At 43.4% G+C, this 18,702-nt stretch overlaps 1 protein-coding gene across 1 annotated transcript in view; it reads left to right on the top strand.

Annotated features, from left to right (window-relative positions):
• Positions 1-18,702, top strand: part of FRYL (FRY like transcription coactivator) — a 655,466-nt gene that overhangs the window by 297,566 nt on the left and 339,198 nt on the right. Inside the window, 3 exon segments of the mRNA XM_030191364.1 lie at positions 2,783-2,907; positions 7,028-7,085; positions 13,051-13,142. Coding sequence (XP_030047224.1) covers positions 2,783-2,907; positions 7,028-7,085; positions 13,051-13,142 — 275 coding nt within the window.

Raw genomic sequence — 18,702 nt, 5'->3', positions numbered from 1 at the left:
GGCCACTCCAATTTTTTTTGTAACTTAAAATTTTAACAATTACAAACATATGCCCACAAAACTTTAGTGCCATCACAAAATAATAAAAATATCTACTATAATAAAAAGCACCTCCAACGTTCTGAAGCTGACTCCATGGCAGTGAAGGGTTCATGCTGCCTGCTATATCCATCTCCTGTCCTGACATTTGCGTGCTTCCTGGTTCGTCACAAGCAGCAGTGACCAATCACTGGAAGGGAACGCTGCAGAGTTGCCAGGCAAACGAACGCGACGTCACACGCATGAGGGTGTCGTCATCCCTCTCTTCCTCCCTCCCTCCCTCCCTTCCAGGTCCAGGCCCCCTCCCTCCGAATTTTAAAAGTCATCTTCACTTACCAAGTCGGGTTTACGGCGGACGGCAGCAGCGGTAAAAGGCGTGCAGGCTCGGCCCTTCTCTCTCTCTCAGCTGTGGTCCCGCCCTCATTTCCTGTTTCCGCAAGGGTGGGACTAGAGCTGAGAGAGAGAGAAGGGCCGAGCCTACACACCTTTTACCGCTGCTGACGGCTGCTGTAACCCCGACTTGGTAAGTGAAGATGATTTCTAAAATTCGGAGGAAGGGACGACGACCCTGGAACTGGGAGGGAGGGGGGGATCCTTAACTGGGATGGAGGGAGGGAGGGGGGACCCTGAAACTCGGAGAGAGGGAACCCTGAAACTCAGAGAGAGGGAGGGGGAGGGCAATGAACTCCAGAGTTTAATTACACGTTGATTGAAGAAAAATTTTCTCCCTATTCATTTGAAATTTACTACATTGTAACTTCATCGCATGCCCCCTAGTCTTAGTATTTTTGGAAAGCATAAACAGATGCTTCACATCTACCCGTTGAACTCCACTCATTATTTTATAGACCTCTATCATATCTCCTCTCAGCCGCCTTTTCTCCAAGCTGAAGAGCCCTAGCCGCTTTAGCCTTTCCTAATAGGGAAGTCGTCCCATCTCCTTTTATCATTTTCGTTGCCCTTCTCTGCACCTTTTCTAATTCCACTATATCTTTTTTGAGATGCAGCAACCAGAATTGAACACAATATTCGAGGTGCGGTCGCACCATGGAGCGATACAAAGGCATTATAACATCCTCATTTTTGTTTTCCATTCCTTTCCTAACATTCTATTTGCTTTCTTAGCTGCAGGAGCACATTGAGCAGAAGGTTTCAACGTATCATCAATGACGACACCTAGATCCCTTTCTTGGTCCATGACTCCTAACGTGGAAGCTTGCATGACGTAGCTATAATTTGGGTTCCTCTTTCCCACATGCATCACTTTGCACTTGCTTGTATGGTTTTCAAACATCACTATACATTGCCACCTGAAGTATTATCTTGTCAGACCTTTGTGAAATTTTAGACCACAGAAGTTAACAGTATATGGGCAGAGTTTGGAACCATGACTGTTAGTAAAATTATCATTTTATATTCTATGGGTGACAACAAATTAAAAGATTTTTCCCCAGTAGGATATGATGCTATCATGAAATTGATTAATCCGGTCAGGTCATTTTTTATCTTTGACACATGTCCAACTTGAGTCATGAAATTTGTTATGGAATCCTTATTTGAACTGGTCAGTTTTGTTTTGCATAGTTATGTTTCTGAAGAATATTAGACCCCTTAACTTAAACTTGCAAGTGTCTATCAAGTGTTAAAAAGACTCTCTTTATACATCTCAGAGCTGTGTAGCTATCAGCCCAGTTCATCTCTGCCATTTTTAATGAAAATAAGTCTTAGATTATTTTCAATGTGGATTTCACTGCTACTGTTCTGCAGGTGTTAGATGTTACCCATTAAGCTTTTTCTATGTGCTCTCAGTGTATGCCAAACCCTTAATCAGACTAAATTTGCTTATGTGGTTAGTTATCCTGGCCTGGGTCAGATTGTTTAAGTGAAAGTGTTCCATTGTTCGGGGTGTGTGGGAATATTCATAATTGTTTCCTATGAATACTGGTGTATCCCAAAATTCTGAATTGTCTGCTGTTTTATTTAATATTTACCTGCAGATTATTTGTAAGCTTCTATCAGAGCCTGTTACACATTTGTAGTTTATAATGTGGTGATGTACAGTTTTGTGTGTTTTGTTTTTATTTGCCTATCAGCACTACTCTTGAGGCAACCCTGGGACTTATATAGAGCTAGATGTGTGCAAGTAAACTAGTATTGAATCTTAGTAAGACTGAGATCTTGATTGTTCAAAATAAAACCTTCTATTCTGATTGACAAGTAAGTTGTCCCCTTATCAACAATTTGTAATCTATGAGTTCTTCTTGACTTTTCCCTGTCCATGAAGCCCCATGTTCGTTCTGTTGTCAGAGCTTCTTTTTCAAATTATGGCTCTTGTGTAGATTTCAACCATTTCTGCCATCAGGCAATTTAAAATTTGTATTATAGGTGCTGGTTATGTCAGTGAGCGGTTACTGCTGTAGAATTAATTTAGAACTACTAGTATCCTCTCTTAAAACTTTTCAGCTAATGCACAATTTGGCAGCATGTCTGCTGACTGGATGCCAACAGTGCTAGCTTATTACTCCAAGTCTTGAGGTGTCCAAATGGAGGCTGAGAGGGAAGTAATCCATGACCATTCACCTTAGAGAGAGCCATGGTCACAGTGGAAGGATTGATGACTACCTAGTGGGACCCACTTAGTTCCAACCTCAGAATGAAGCCAGTTGGCAGAGAAAGTGCAAGCACCAATATTTGAGTTGTCTTTCTGTATAACGTTATAAAACTCTGTTTTCTCTGTTTCCAGATTATTGGCATTCCATCCCCTTCATCCTTATTTAAGCACATAGTTCCAATGATGCGCTCTGAGAGCATGGAAATTACAGAATCCCTCGTTTTGGGGCTTGGCAGGACCAACCCTGGAGCTTTTAGGTAATGATTGCACTTTGCTTGATCTATGTATAAAATATATTGGTCAAATGTGCATAAAAGTGTGCTGAAGAGTATGTATGGAAAAGCATATGACCTTATCCATAATAAAAAGAAGCTAATTTCCCATGTTATATAGTTTGAAATATTTTATTTATATTTTTGTCATGTTAATATTTAGTAAAAGTAAGTCCAAAGATATATTTAAACGTCATGGTTATGGATTTGATATACCGCCTTTCTGTGGTAGAACCAAAGCGGTTTACATTTATTACATGTATCTAAGGGCTCCTTTTACATAGCGGCATTACCAATTAGCATGATCTGAATATAAAGAAACCCATGAGAATTGAATGGGCTTCTTTGCATTCAGCGTGCTGCTAATCAGTAGTGCGGCATTGTAAAAAGGTGCCCTAAGTTTTTGTACCTGTTTTAGTGGAAGGTTAGATGACTTGCCTAGTGATACAAGGTGATGTAGTGGGAATTGAACCCAGCTTATCAGGTTCTTAGCCCACTGCACTAACCATTATGCTTGACTTGAAATTTCAATTCATTTTGATCTTTAGCTGGGTAAGCTTTATTTCTGTTCCCTTACAACTAAACAGATAGAGAATAATTTTATAACAGACCACCTAGATTAATAGGGTAGGAAGATGCCTGTTTTTGCCTACTTTGTGATGACACATCAGTCCCTACTATACAAAAATGAATTAGCAGCAGAACAGTTTGTAATTCTAGGAAGCCTTTTATTTTTAACAGTGAGAAGGATTTGAAATCTCTTCTGCAGTTTAAGCAAAATGAAACCATCTTGAAACTGTAGAGAGCTCTTTTCAGTATAACAAGCAGATATTTTAACCTGTATAGACAATATTCCACCTGGAATATGAGCATAGAAATACTCTTCCTATGTAATAATTCTCACCTCCAACATTCTGACTAGGCTCCGTAGATCAGGCTGACATCACCGTTGCCATTATGATGTCAACTTCAGAACCCGGGGGGGGGGGGGGGGGGACACACATGCCTCACAGCTGATCCATGTCCAGAGGAGGGTCGCTGGACATGGATGGCTGGAGGGGGGGCAGGGGAGAGAGGAGGGTCACTGGACATGGGTGGCTGGAGAGGGGGCAGGGGAGAAAGGAGGGTCACTGGACATGAGTGGCTGCAGGGGTGCAGGGGGTCGCTGGCCATGGGTGGCTGAAGGGGGGCAGGGGAGAGAGGGAGGGTCGCTGGACATGGGTAGCAGGAGGGGGGGGCAGGGGAGAGAGGAGGTTCGCTGGACATGGGTGGCTGCAGTGGGCGCTGGGGGATAGGAGGGTCGCTGGACATGGGTGGCTGCAGGGGGAGAGGAGGGTCGCTGGACATGGGTGGCTGCAGGGTGTCAGCAATCGTTTTACATTTTTAATCTGGCATGGTAATTTTTTTTTTCACAGTCATGTCATCTACTTTGGAGCCACTCTAGTCTGGCAGGTTAATTTGAGCTTTTTATACTGGGCATCCTGGTACCTGTAGGCCTTAACCTCCCAAAATGCCTGCATCCCTTATGCACTGTCCATTCTGCTCTAAGACGGGTAAGGTGGCATATTAAGGACTGCCCAACCTAAGACACGAGGCTTGGACTCATATTGGGATTTAAACATCTCACTACTGTGGAGACATGAATGAGCAGGATCAATATAACTGGAGGTATGAGAACAGGAATAGTCTGTCACTACAGTGACAGATCAGGTACCCAGGTTTGCTTCCATCTTGCCTCCATGAAAAAAAAAAAAGAAAAAAAGGGGTGGAGATGTCAGGATTGTGGGAGGTCAAAATTATTGCTGGACATACTTATATTAATATGAAACCAGCTTGACATAATATTAAACCAGCTTCTGACCTCTGAGAACTTCCCCCTCCCCTTCAGGAATCAGAGGATGGCAAAATGGAACAAATGATGTTGAGCTACCTGCTAGCCCTGTGTTTAATTACTCTTGATTAACATACCTTTTGTTCCATCTGGGAGCAGAGCTCTCTTTGAGAACAAAGGAGGCCAGACATAGAGGCTTCATCACTACAGACTTCAAGCAGGAGAACCTGTGAAATTGCTCACCTCTCCTGGCTTCAAAGAAAGCAAACGGAGTTTGGCTGGGAAGGAAGATAAGTTTTGATATTTTTCTGTTCTTGAGGTATAAAAGCAGAGCACATGCTCAGGGCTCTCTCTCTGTCCAGGGCACTGCTCTCTGCCCGGGGACACTTCTTGCTCTGTCTCTCGGCAGCAGAGCACAGGCCTTTGTTTCTTCTTTTTCTTTCTCTGCACACCTCCATCTTTAGCCACCAGAACACAGGGCTCTGGTGGCTGGCAGTTTTTCTCTCTTCCTTTCTCTCTGCACACCTATATACCTCTTGCAGCACAGCCCCAAGGCTTCTCTCTTCCTCTGAACAAACACCCTATCCTTTCTTTCTCTTACTCTAAACACACACCCAGAGACAGCCTTGTACCCTTTTACCTGTACTAAGTGCTATGAACCTATACCTATATGCAAACAATATACTATATATATCCAAACCCTTGTGGATTGTGCCTTCTTTGAGAACCCACTGCCTCTGTGAACTGGACCCGGGACCAACCCTAGACAACGATTGCTGACACAGGGGAGCTGAGGAAAACCTTGCTAGCGCCCGTTTCATTTGTGTCAGAAACGGGCCTTTTTTACTAGTTTAACCAATAAAATTGACTTCAAACAGATTATAAACAGGAATTCAGAGAGCAGGTATATTCCCTTTTTCAAAGTTGTGTAGCTAGAATAGCAACATTTACCTGAAAGCTCTTGGTAAGACAGCATGTTTTAGATATCCTGGTCCAACACCTCTAAATAAGCACTTACAGTAAGGGTTCCAGGGGTGATCTGAGTAATTACAGACTGGTAAGCCAGACTTCAGTGCCGGGGAAAATAGTGGAAACTATTATAAAGGACAAAATTACAGAACACGTAGACATGCATGGTTTAATGGGATAGAGTCAGCATGGATTCAGCCATGGGAGGTCTTGCCTCACCAATTTGCTTCATTTCTTTGAAGGTGTGAATAAACCTGTGGATAAAGGTGAGCCGGTTGCTATAGTGTATCTAAATTTTCAGAAACCTTTTGATATGAGAGATTCCTAAGAAAAGTAAAGAGTTATGGCATAGGAAGCAATGTTCTCTTGTGGATTAGAAATTGGTTATTGGACAGAAAACAGAGGGTAGGATTAAATGGCCATTTTTCTCAGTGGAGGAGGGTGAATAGTGGAGTGCTACATGGATCTGTACTGAGACCAGTGCTACTTAACATATTTATAACATTTGCAGATGACATGAAACTATTCAAAGTTGTCAAAATGCATGTGGATTGTGAAGAATTGAAGGAAGACCTTATGAAGCTGGAAGATTGGGAGTTCCAAATCCGCAAAAACTCTCAAACTGTCATGCTTTGAGTTTCTTAAGTTCCTTATCAGTGAAGGGGGCAACTGTTAATTGCACTCCATCCCCTACATAGCCATACAATTTCAGTATAGGACCTAATTAATAAATGTTAGCATGCATGCTGAAAGCAGTGAACTAAACAAGAAGGCATTTTTCTACCTGCTGATACGCTAGGATGCAATCTTTGTATCTGCTTTCAAATCAAAGTACATAGGAATTGCTAAGTAATGTGCTTTTCTGCAGCTTAGTACTGTTATAGCAAGCACTTAGCAAAAAAAAAAAAAAAACCACAAAAACAAAAGCACAGTATTTAACATCACTTGTTTACACCTGGTGTTAACTTTTGCAAATTCACACAATTGAAATGTCTCTGAACAGGAGGTAGAGGAGGTAGAAAAATTGAAATTGCAATGTATAACTGAATGCCTAGGCCATTGGAATTGGTTAAATTGTACCACACTCTATTTACCAACATCAGATGGTGCACATTTGTTAATCAAATTCTTATATATCCCAGGCACTTGTTTTTTGTGTCTTTGTGCAACTTAGACGTTACATATTTTTATTATAACAAGGACCAATGCTTTTTAAAGAAGGTTTATTAGATGCAGTATTACATTGTGAGATATTTTGGAACACTGGTATTATGCATATCAATGTATAATTTATTTTATATTCAGGGAACTAATAGAAGAATTGCACCCTATTATTAAAGAAGCACTTGAAAGAAGACCAGAGGTAATTAACCTAACTGAATTAATTTTTATTATTAATGTAAAATTATTCCTCTAATACCTGGGTTATTGCATTTGATATTTTTTCATGTTTTGCTGTTTTTAATTTTTAAAAGTATAGAAACCTCTGAGGATAAGCAGGATGATAGTTCACACTTGTGCTGATAACTGAAAATGTTTCAGAGTCTTCTAGAAAAGCTTTTCTGGGACTATCCGGAAATTCCTGTTGGCCTTGCAATGTCTTTTTGGCTTTAATTGCTTTTTTTTTTGCATCACCATATAAGTATGCCAGCAACCTTTTGTTCTCTGATGACAGGTGGCCAAGTATTCCCATATAGTTATATGAAAGTACTTTTCAGTCATCCCGGGGGTAAATCACTCTCCAAAACTCCTCCCAGCCCCAGGATGACCGAAAAGTACTTTTATATATGGAGTATTAAAAAGGTTGTTCTCCTGAAGACACCATTTTGGTGAAATGTGGCTTCGCGTTGGGAACAAGAGCGGCTTTGATTATTGAGCACTGAATTCACGATTTGAGTCACGTTGGAGGGGCATAATCGAACGGGGCACCCAAGTTTTCCTGAGGACGTCCTTACAGGATGTCCCCGCGAAAGGGTGGGGAAACCCGTATTATCGAAACAAGATGGGCGTCCATCTTTTGTTTTGATAATACGGTTGGGGATGCCCAAATCTCAACATTTAGGTCGACCTTAGAGATGGTCGTCCTTAGAGTTGGTCGTTCCCGATTTTCGGCAATAATGGAAACTGAGGACGCCCATCTCGGAAACGACCAAATCCAAGCCATTTGGTCATGGGAGGAGCCAGCATTCATAGTGCACTACTACTACTACTTAACATTTCTATAGCGCTGCTAGGGTTACGCAGCGCTGTACAATTTAACATAAAAGGACAGGCCCTGCTCAAAGAGCTTACAATCTAAAGGACAAGTGAGGGTGGGACCAGAGTTGAGAGAGGGAAAGGAAGGCTCCTGAAGCGCCGAGCAGCTAGCACGCTTTTCACTGTTGCTGCTACCTGCCAGCTGCTGTAACCCAACGTCGATGAGGTAAACTTTTAAAATTCAGAGGGAGGGGGAACTGGAGCTTGGGCGGGCGGGGCGAGTTCAGGCGCGCCGCGCGGGGCCCCCTTGAGCGCGAGGCCCTATGCTGTCGCATTGGTCACCTCACCCTAAGACCGGCCCTGCTTCAAGTACACTGAACACTATAAAAATTTTAAAACTTTTCTATAAAACCTATTAGAACATGTGTAACTGGTATAAAGTTGGAGTAGTTACTAAGTGATACCAGATAGAATAATTAGAACCCTAAAATTTATTTTGAGATTAAATTTTAACTGCCAGACCTTTGACCATTCTTCTCATTTTTGGAGATCCCTTCTCATGGTTTCTACTCCCTCCGGGGTAGCCACTTTATTGGCAGAGATAGGTAGTAACAAAGTACTTGTACTTTTTATAGTACTTAAGTACAATTGGCAGTACTTTTCTTGTAACGAGTTACCTTTTTTTTTTTTTTTTTTGCAGTCCTTTTTACTTGTAACGAGTTACATTTAAGCTGTACTTTTGTACTTAGTAACAAAGTACAGATTTAGAAAATAGTTAAAAAAAAAAAAAAAAGTATTTTCCATTTCTGTTTCTTCCTCTACAGAATTTCATGTGATGTCAGACATGACTTGCAGCTGATTGGGCCCAAACTTCCGAGCTCGCACTAATAAACTACCATGGGAGAGTGCATGGCCACTACTGTTTCCTGTGCTAGGCCTACCTCCTCTGATGTACACTTTGGGGACTAGTACAGGAAGCATTAACGACGTTGCAAAGAGCTGGGTCCCACCCATCTCCCATAGTAGTTTATTAGCACGGTCCCAGCCAGCGGCATAGCCAGACCTCGGCAAGAGGGGGGGCACATTTTAGCCCACCTCCCCCAGCTGCCGCCCCCTCCCCTGCCATTTCCGACTCCCCTGCTGCTGCTTCCTCCACTGCCGCTTCCAACCACCGTCATCACTTCCGAACCTCCCCCCCCTCTGCCGCAGCCACAAGGTACCTTTGCTGGTGGGGGTCCCCAACCCCCGCCAGCTGAAGCGTTTAAATGTGCTGCGCTGGTCTCACACTTGCTTTCTCTCCTGTTTTCAGCACGCCATACACTGCACGCTCATTTAAAGAAACTGAGCATGTACGAGCATGCTCAGTTTCATTAAAACAAGAGCATGCACGGCGTGACTGGAAACAGGAGAGGAGGCAAGTGCAAGACCAGAGCGGGACAGATAAACGCTTCAGCTGGCTGGGTTTGGGGTCAGGGACCCCCGCCAGCCAAACTGAGGATCCCAGAGCCAATTTGTGTGTGTGGGGGGGGGGTGCCCAGACCCCCAAGGCCCCCATAGCTTTGCCACTGGTTCCAGTGGAGGTGCATAGGAGGAAGTGAGTGAGACTGTTCTGCCGGGCTGCAGTGGAGAGAGAGAAATTGGGCGACTGGATAGGTGGGGACAAAAGAGTCAACTTTTGTAAATGATTGGGGATGCTAAACCCAATAGAAATTACCCCTCCCTGGTCACAAAGGGTTTGCTCAATATTGGGAGTACTCAAGCACCCACAGCACCTACAAAGCTGGAACAGATCAGTGTTTGAGTTGGTTATAGTGGAAGAGGTGAAGAAGACAGAAGAGAAAAAAATGACACATGGACAGGGGACCCTTGGAAAGAGAGTTAACAAAAGACAGCAAACCAATAACCAGAGATTGGGATCAACAAAATTAGAAAAATTAAATGGCCAGACAGCAAAGGTAGAGAAAAGAATTTTATTTTTAATTTAGGATAAAGTAATCTGATAACCATGTTAGTCCACTTTAAAAGATAATAAATATAAATAAAAGAAAAACATTAAGTTGAGAACTTTATATTGGACTATATACATTTTTTGACTAACTTTCGGAGACCAAAACCTATTTCTTCAGGTTGGAACAGTATACTGCTGTAATAGTATGCTTGTCCTGAGGTTTTTACTGTCAAAAAATGTAATAAGTTAGTCCAATAAAAGTGTACCACTTATTTTCAGTTTTTGTTTTATTTGTTAATTTTTAATGTAGCAATTGGAATGTGTAAGTTTTTGAAATTTTTATCTGCTCTTTTTATATTTTGCACGGTACAAAGGGATGTGTAACTGTTTTTGTTTCTTTGGTTTTGCACTGTGTGCAGAGTATGACTTCTCGGATGTTCAGTGTACTTTTTGTCTACATATTTCTATTTTTATTTTGTGATTACTTATTCTATAGTTTATGAGGGGCTACCTCTGTCCACATGTGAAAAAGACCGGGTATTCTGTTAGCATCAAGTGTCTGTACAGGACTGATTTGTACTAATCCAGCTTGTTTTATTTTCCAATAGGTGTATTAATGTACTTACCCACTGCAGTGCTCGGGGTGTTGTTTTCTTTTTCAAGAAAGGACCTTGTGTGACCCCCCTGGAAATTTGCTTGTAAACATACTAGATTCAGAATGCTTTTTACTTTGTAGTAAAAATAAATATATAGTTTTAAGAGCTGTACTTTATTACTTTTCTTGAGTATTTTTTGGGAGGATAAGACTTTCTACTTTTATTTCAATACTTTTGAAGCCAGTACTTTTACTTTTTACTTAAGTATTTTTAAAAAGTAACGAAACCCATCTCTGTCTGTTGGCTATCTTCATGTCTTCCGCAAGAAGGCAAACTTTTCCTTCTAATCCTTCAGCAATGTCTCTCACAAATATCTGAAACAGAATCAGCTCTAATATTGGCCCGTGAGGCATTCCACTACTCAACCAGTTTCCAGTCCAGTTCACCACTTTGGATCCCAAGTTCAGCCCTCTCAGTTTATTCATGAGTCTTCTGTGAGGGTCCATACCAGAGGCTTCGCTGAAATCCAAGTAGATTACATCTAGCGCATGTCCTTTATCCAGTTTTTTGTTCACCCAGTCAAAGAAATCAATTAGATTCGTTTGGCAGAATTTTCCTTCGGTAAAACCATGTTGCCTCGGATCCTGCAACCCATTGTCTTCTAGAAAGTTAGTTATCTTTTGTCCTTCAGCATGACTCCATTATTATTCCTACCACCAATGTGAGGCTTATTTGCCTGTAGTTTCCCACTTCTTTCCTGTCCCCGCTTTTGTGAAGAGAGACCACATTAGCTCATCTCCAATCTCGTAGAACTCTTCTGTCTCTAAAGATCTGTTAAATAAATTCTTAAAAGGTCCTATTAGTACTTCTCTGAGCTCCCTCAATATCCTGGGATGTATCCCATCTGACCCTGTAGCTTCCTCCACTTTCAGATTTTCAAGCTGTTTATAAACACTTTCTTCTGTGACTAGTTCAATATCCACTCCATTCCCGGATGTACCCTCGGCAGCCAACTACGGTCCTTCTCCAGAATTTTCTTTCGTAAACACTGAAGAGAAGTATTTGTTTAGCACATTGCGCTTTATCCTCATCACTCCCCTCATAGCCATTCTCAGCATCTTTTAGTCTTACAGTTCTATTCCTAGCTTTTTTCCTTTCCCCAATATATTTGATTAAGGTCTTGTGATTTCTCTTTACATTTTTAGCTATTTTTTCTTCTGCATGTGCGTTCCCTAGCCATATTTCCCTCATTGCTTCTTTGAGTTTAATTCGGTTGTCTTTTCCATGATCTTGTTGTGTTCTTCTGTATTTCTTGCCCTTAATTTTTTGGTCACTTGTTTGGAGAACTTTTCTTGTGAAAGATCTGTTGCCATATTTATAGCAGCTTTCAGCTTGGACTACTGCACTTCCACTTCTCCTTTGCCTACCCATGCTGTCAGCTATTTCTTCACGTTTTCCCCCATTTTACCAAAATCAGCATGTCTGAAATCCAGTACTTTGAGTTTTGCTCTTATATCAAATCATATTGTGTGATGATCACTATTGCCTAGGTGGGCACCCACCCAGATGTTGGAAACACTTCTTCCATTTGTGAGCACTAGATCCAGTTTCGACCCTTCCTTTGTGGGTATGGGTATGACATTTGAGGCTTGGTCGTGAACAAAAAGGAACCAAGTAAAGTCGGCCAAATGCTCGACAGGGCCGGCATTCTTTTTTCCATTATCGGCCGAGGATGGCCATCTCTTAACCACGCCCCCGTCCCGTCTTCAGTACACTGTCGACACACCCCCTTGAACTTTGGCCATCCCTGTGACGGAAAGCAGTTAAGCCGCCCAAAATTGACTTTCGATTATGCCAATTTGGGCGCCCTTAGGAGAAGGCTGCCCATCTCCCGATTTGTGTCGGAAGATGGCCGCCCTTCTCCTTTGAAAATAAGCTGGATAGTAACCTATACATAGTAACCTATGGAACTTTGTAAGTCTAAGTGCTTTGAAAGTGAACCCCTTGGTATGTTCCGAGGCTTATGGACTGGTGTTTTAAACATGAAAACACCTGGTTTGGGGGTTTATAACTTGTTAATACTATAAAATTTCAAATAAAGATTTTAAAAACCTGGGAGCCAAAGTAGTGAATAAAGCCTTCAAATCTGCTTTTTCAAAAACTTTTTCTTGCTAACCATATTGGATCTTGCAAATGGTTTGCCTTGCTGTTTTCTTGGACATACAATCTATCTTGCCGATCTTGTTTTTTCATCTTCTGAGTTTTGCATAGAGAAAGTTCGAAGTGCATATTTGTAAGCTTTATTTTTAACCAATCATGAAACCGTGCAAAATTTGACAGTAACACATGTAACACACAGCCCCAACTTCCCCCCTCCCCACACACACACACACACCTTCCCTCCTGTTAAGTTCCATTTTCATGTTCTTCAACTTCTGGGGTAAAGTTTTAAAAAAATTGCCTGTGTGGATGGATGTGTGTGTGTATATATATAATTTTTTAAAAATCAAAAACACGTACATGTTCTGTAAATTTACAGAATGTACAAAGTATTATAATGCTCTTAACTATCTTTCTTTACTGAACAGAATATGAAGCGACGCAGGCGTCGAGATATTTTACGAGTACAGCTGGTACGAATATTTGAACTGCTGGCAGATGCTGGTGTCATTAGTCACAGGTATTTATATTAGCTTAATCAAAAGGCATAGATCTTATTTTCCATTGTATACAAATAAGCCATTCTGTCTTTCATGTTCATTTAATTTGGACTAGATTTCAGACTCCAACACAGTGGCGTAGCCACAGGTGGGCCTGGGTGGGTCGGGGCCCATCCACTTTGGACTCAGGCCCACCCAAAATTGTTATACATTTGCTGTGGCTGGTGGGGATCCCCAAACCTTGCCAGCTGATGATGTTCTCTCCTTGGGCAGCCATAGCTCTTCCAAATGTCTGCCAGCAGCACTTGCCTTGAGCTGGTGCTGAGACCAGCCCCTTCTGCACATGCTCAGTTTTTGCACATGGAAAAGCACTGAGCACGCACGGTCTGCCGGCACATCAGTTTGAAGCAAGTGCTGCCAGCTGCCATATGGAAGAGTGCTGGCTGCTCAAGTTGGAGGAGGAAATCTTCAGCTGGCAGCGTTTGGGGATCTCTGTCAGCTCAAGGATTTAATATTTGGGGTTTGTGGGCAGGGAGGGGTGGAGAGAGGAGCAAACCAGAGGGGGGGACTGTGTGTGTATGTGTGTGGGGGGGGGGGGGGGGGGGAGAATTCCATGCCCACCCACCTTGAGCTCAGGCCCACCCAAAATTGATCATCTGGCTACGCCCCTGCTCCAACAATATTCCTATAAAAGAAATTTTGGGAGCAGTTATGGGATATTTTTCTTAATTAATTTCCATATTTATATTCTGCCAAGAACCTAGGTAGATCATGCTTTCACGTAAACAATTCTCATATTCAAACTAATACAAGTAACCATACATCCAATGAATTCATGCATTTCACAAATTTTCAAACATTCAACATATATAAAACTTAAAAGTTCAATAATAAAGAAAAAAAAGTAAAGTACACCAGCATTCTAATTCACCTGCCAAATATCTAGGGCCCTGTTTACTATGGTGCACTAGCGTTTATAGCATGGCCTAATGCTAGAGACACCCATAGGAATTTTTGATGCTTATGACATGGTGTCCAGACTTTCTGCTTTAGATATTGGCATATGCAGACTCTCATGACCTAGAACCAGTGGCTCAAGAAAAGAATGTGGATGTCCCTTGCTGAGGAGACAACAAAAGGTCGGACACCATAAAGTCCCTGTCTCAGCTCACTTTTTTGCAGCCTCCAGTTCACAGTGGTTTGCAGATGGAAATCAGAAAAGTTCCTACTACTCTCAAAGGCATAGGTTGATTCCTTCGAATTGCATCCCTATCAGGTCCAGGCCTCATGTTCCTGTCCTAGTCAGCATCGGGCCCAGAAATCCCAACCAGCTCCTCAGTCTGAGCAGGAGATGAGTTTTTGGCTGGCTCCAGCAAAGCATTGCCAAAATACAAGTGCCTGTTCCAGATGACCTCCTGGTTGGAGGACAGCTACATTTTTTTCAAAAAAGGTGTCCCCTTGTAACTTCAGACTGGCAGGTCCTGCAGATAGTCCAACAGTTGCTTTTAACCTCATCCACATTGCCCACCAATAGCCTCAAAAGTCAGATCTCAGCATCAGGAAGTGCTCACAGAGGAATTCTCCTCCCTTGTAAAGGCCAATGCAGTCAAATCTATTCCACCAGGGAAAGAAGGGAAGGGTTTTTATTCTAAGTGTGTACTCATGCTCAAAATGATGGGGTAGTTTTGTCACATCCTAGATCTCAGGATCCTGAACAAATATCTGGTCAAAAAAAGTTCAGGATGATTCCCTGGGCACCCTTCTTTCCGTGAGTCAGGCGAACAATTAGCTATGCTCTCTGGACACCCATATCCAGATAGGTCCCAGTCACAGAAGGTATCTCACATTGTGAGTAGGGAGGCACGGCTACCAGTATCACATTTTGCCATTTGGTCTCATGTATTTACTGCGACTACAGCGAGACATTTTGTATCGCCACACAGACTGAGAGTGCACATGTTTCCTTACATGGACGATTGAATGATAAATAGCACAAGGATCAATGCAGAACACTATTCTCATGTTGGAGCTACTTGGATTCATTATCAATTACCCAAAGTCTCATCTGCTCCCAGTTCAGTAATTGGAATACATAGGAGCCCTGCTAGACAATGGTGCAAACTCAAGCCTACCTATCTGAGGTAAGGGCTGGCATGCTCATTTGCATCACCCATCAGATTCAGAGGAGCCAGCATGTCACTGCTTGGTGTATGTTGAGGTTGTTAGGCCTCCAAGGTGCATATTGCACCCATAGCACTCCTTCATTTGCGAGATGCTGAATGGACTCTGGCTTCCCAGTGGTGTCAGGCCACATGGAATCTGAAGGATGTCAAGTTCAGTCACCCCAGATTTGGCAGAATTGCTTCTCTGGTGGACAATCAGAGCAATTTTGATTCTGGGACTTTTATTCCAAATTCCTCCTCCCCAGAAGATTTTAATTACAGATGCATTCAACCTGGGGTGGGGTGCTCATGTAAATGTGATTCACACCCAGGATCACTGGTCCACTTAGGAGACCCAGCTTCATATCAGTCAACTGGAGCTGTAAGCAATCTGGAACACGCTAAAGGCTGTTGAACCCAAGTATTCATTCAGGTTGCAATGTACTAAATCAACAAGTGGGGGGGGGGGGGGGGGTATGGGATCCTACCCTTTGTATGAGGAAGCAGTTGGGATGTGGCAGTGGGCCTCTAGTCATGGCATGGTACTCGGAGCCTTATATCTGGTAGGCAAAGACAACAGTCTTGTGGACAGACTTAGTGGGGTGATGCAACCGCAGGCGTGGTCCCTTCACATGGGTATTCCGCGTAACATGTGAGCATGGGATACACCCTCAGTGGATCACTTTGCCACTCATTTTAACAACAAAGTTCCTCAGTACTGCTCCAGACTCAGGTCACATGGCAAACTAGCGGCAGATGCCTTTCTTCTAAATCAAGGAGAGGATCTTCTGTATGTGTATCCTCCAATCCTTTTGGCTGGGAAGACTCTGCTAAAACTCAGACAGGACTGGGGCACCATGATCCTCACCACACCTTACTGGCCAAGGTGGATAGGTTTCCCCTTGTACTAGAGATGTCCTATGAAGAGCCTTGGAGGTTGGAGTGTTTTCTGACCCTTATCCGAGAGAATGAGTGCATCCCAACCTCAAATCCCTGGCCCTCATGTCTTGGATGTTATGAGTGTAGAATATGCATCCCTCCAGCTACTTGAGGGCTTCTCCAAGGTCCCACTAGCTTCCAGGAAAGATACTACTGTCGCATTCTCAAGGGCCTTGGCATTCTGTCAGGCTTCTTCCCCAGAAGCACTGGGTTGTGAGCCCTTGGACCACTACCGTGGAGTGGCAGGCAAGGTCACCTCCAAAGCAGAGACAAGGCAAGGCTGGACTGGAACCCTGGACTGGAGTTCTGCACTGGAATACACAGGACTGGAATGGAGCAGACGGGTGCGCACTGGACTTGAACCCACTGGACTGGTACACACTGGAGTGGAGCCCACTGGACTAGAACACACGGGACCAGAACCCGCTGGACAGGAACACACTGGACCTAGGCTTCACCTACGCTTAACCACCGTTCCCCAAGGGTTGAGCCCTCAGGTTTGGGCAGTCGGCAGGGCTTACAGGAAAACCGGAACTGGAACTAGCAAGCAGGAACAACAGGAATCAGGATACAGAAGTGCCCCCAGGCACCTAGGCGAAAGCGAGGCAGACAGGCAGGAATGTCCGGGTTCCGGCAATAGTCAGGTCTGGCCACAGGCAGAGAATATCTGGGTTCAGGCAGTAGTCGGGTCAGGCAGCAAGTATCGGGGGTCAGGCAGCAGGCAGCAAGTATCAGGCAGTAGTTGGGTCAGGCAGCAGGCAGAGAGTAGTCAGATTGAGGCAATGGTCAGGTCAAGCAGCAAGCAGAGAATATCTGGGTACAGGCAGTAGTCAGGTCAGACAGCAGGCAGAGAGTAGTCAGATTCAGGCAATGGTCAGGTCAAGTAGCAAGACTATGGCTGGAGCTCCAGTAGCAAGGAGTACTGACAGCGGACAGGACTAGGGCTGAAGCTCCAGAAGCAAAGGAAAACACACACGAGAAAACCAGATAGCTAAACACAAGAAAACTAGTAAGGCTGTACACAAAATAACAAACAAAGCTATGCCCAAGCTAACTAGTCACACGCTAGGAACTCACACACCACACCGGAGAACTAGTAAAGCTGTACACAAGCCAAAAAGAAAAGCTATGCCCAAGCTACTAGTAACAAGCTAGAAACTCACACTGAACTGGACAAGGTAGCAGTGCACAGAGCATTCTAAAATACCAGGGACCTTAGACGATGCAAGGGCAAAGGCTGCAGTCTCTAAGTGCTTAATAAAGCCCTTCAACACCTGAGGCGCAGTTGCAGCAATCTCTAAGTAACTACGGAGGCTGTTCAGGCACAAACCAAGGAGCAGGCAGAAAGCACAGTGAAACACAGAGAGGCTTCCCACCCCCAGGTGTAGTGTAGTGAAGCAATTAGAGTTATGGTGGAAGCAGCCAGCACACACAGAGAGAGAGCTAACCCAGGCAACACCCACAGGTGCAGTATAGTGAAGCAATTAGTGTCATGCTGCTGGATGCAGCCAGCAGAGGAAGCCAGAGCTAGCTCAGAAAGGACAGACAGAAGAAACAGGAGCCAGCTAGGAAGCTGACCCCCAGGAACACAAGGTAAGTCTGAGGGTGGTCACGACTACAGATGTGACAACTACTAGGAGGTTTGACATTTAGCAAGGCCCTAGATCCTTTCTCTTGACCTACACAAAAACTGCTTGAGTACCTTCAGCACCTCTCTGAGTCTGGTTTAAAAAACAACTCTGTAAGGGTGCACCTTGGTGCAATTAGGGTAAATCTATCTCTGTAAAGACTCGAGTTCAGTTTATGCAAGGTTTGCTTTTGACCAATCCCCCTATCTGTATTACGGGATCTCAAGGTCATCCTCATCCAGCTGATTAAATCTCCTTTTGGGCCACTTGAATCTTGCCATCTGAAGTACCTGACCTGGAAGGTCTCATTTTTGGTAGTGGTCACTTCAGCTGTCAGGGGTAGTGAGCTTCAGGTCCTAGTAGTGGATCCACCTTAAACAAAGTTTCATCATAACAGGGTAGTTCTCCATACACATCCTAAGTTTCTTCCTAAGGATTCACTAAATCCATGAGTTTTGGGACGGGAATAAGTTACACTAAATTAATCTTGCCTTGATAAATGAAATTAACTGTATAGCTCAAAACTGACAAAAAATTGGACTGAGTTTTGGAAAAATGTTCTTTAATTGTCCTTCTGACATAGACAGTCCACCAAGCTTTTTGTTTCTTTTGACCGTAACAGGATGGGCAGAGCCATCGGTAAACACACCTTATACAGTTGGCTAGCAGACTGCATCGCCTTCACTTATGCCCTGGCTGGGCTGACTCTGGAGAGTCATGTCACAGCTTTACAATATCAGAGCCACGGTGGCGTCGGTTGCCCACTTGAAGTCAGCCCACTTAAAGTCAGCCTTCATTGAGAAGATATGCAGAGCTACGACATAGTCGTCAGTCCACATATTCATGTTTAC

Source organism: Microcaecilia unicolor, chromosome 2 (genome assembly GCF_901765095.1).
Source record: "Microcaecilia unicolor chromosome 2, aMicUni1.1, whole genome shotgun sequence".
In the NCBI taxonomy this organism is placed as follows: Eukaryota; Metazoa; Chordata; class Amphibia; order Gymnophiona; family Siphonopidae; genus Microcaecilia; species Microcaecilia unicolor.
This window is presented reverse-complemented; position numbering and strand designations above follow the sequence as displayed.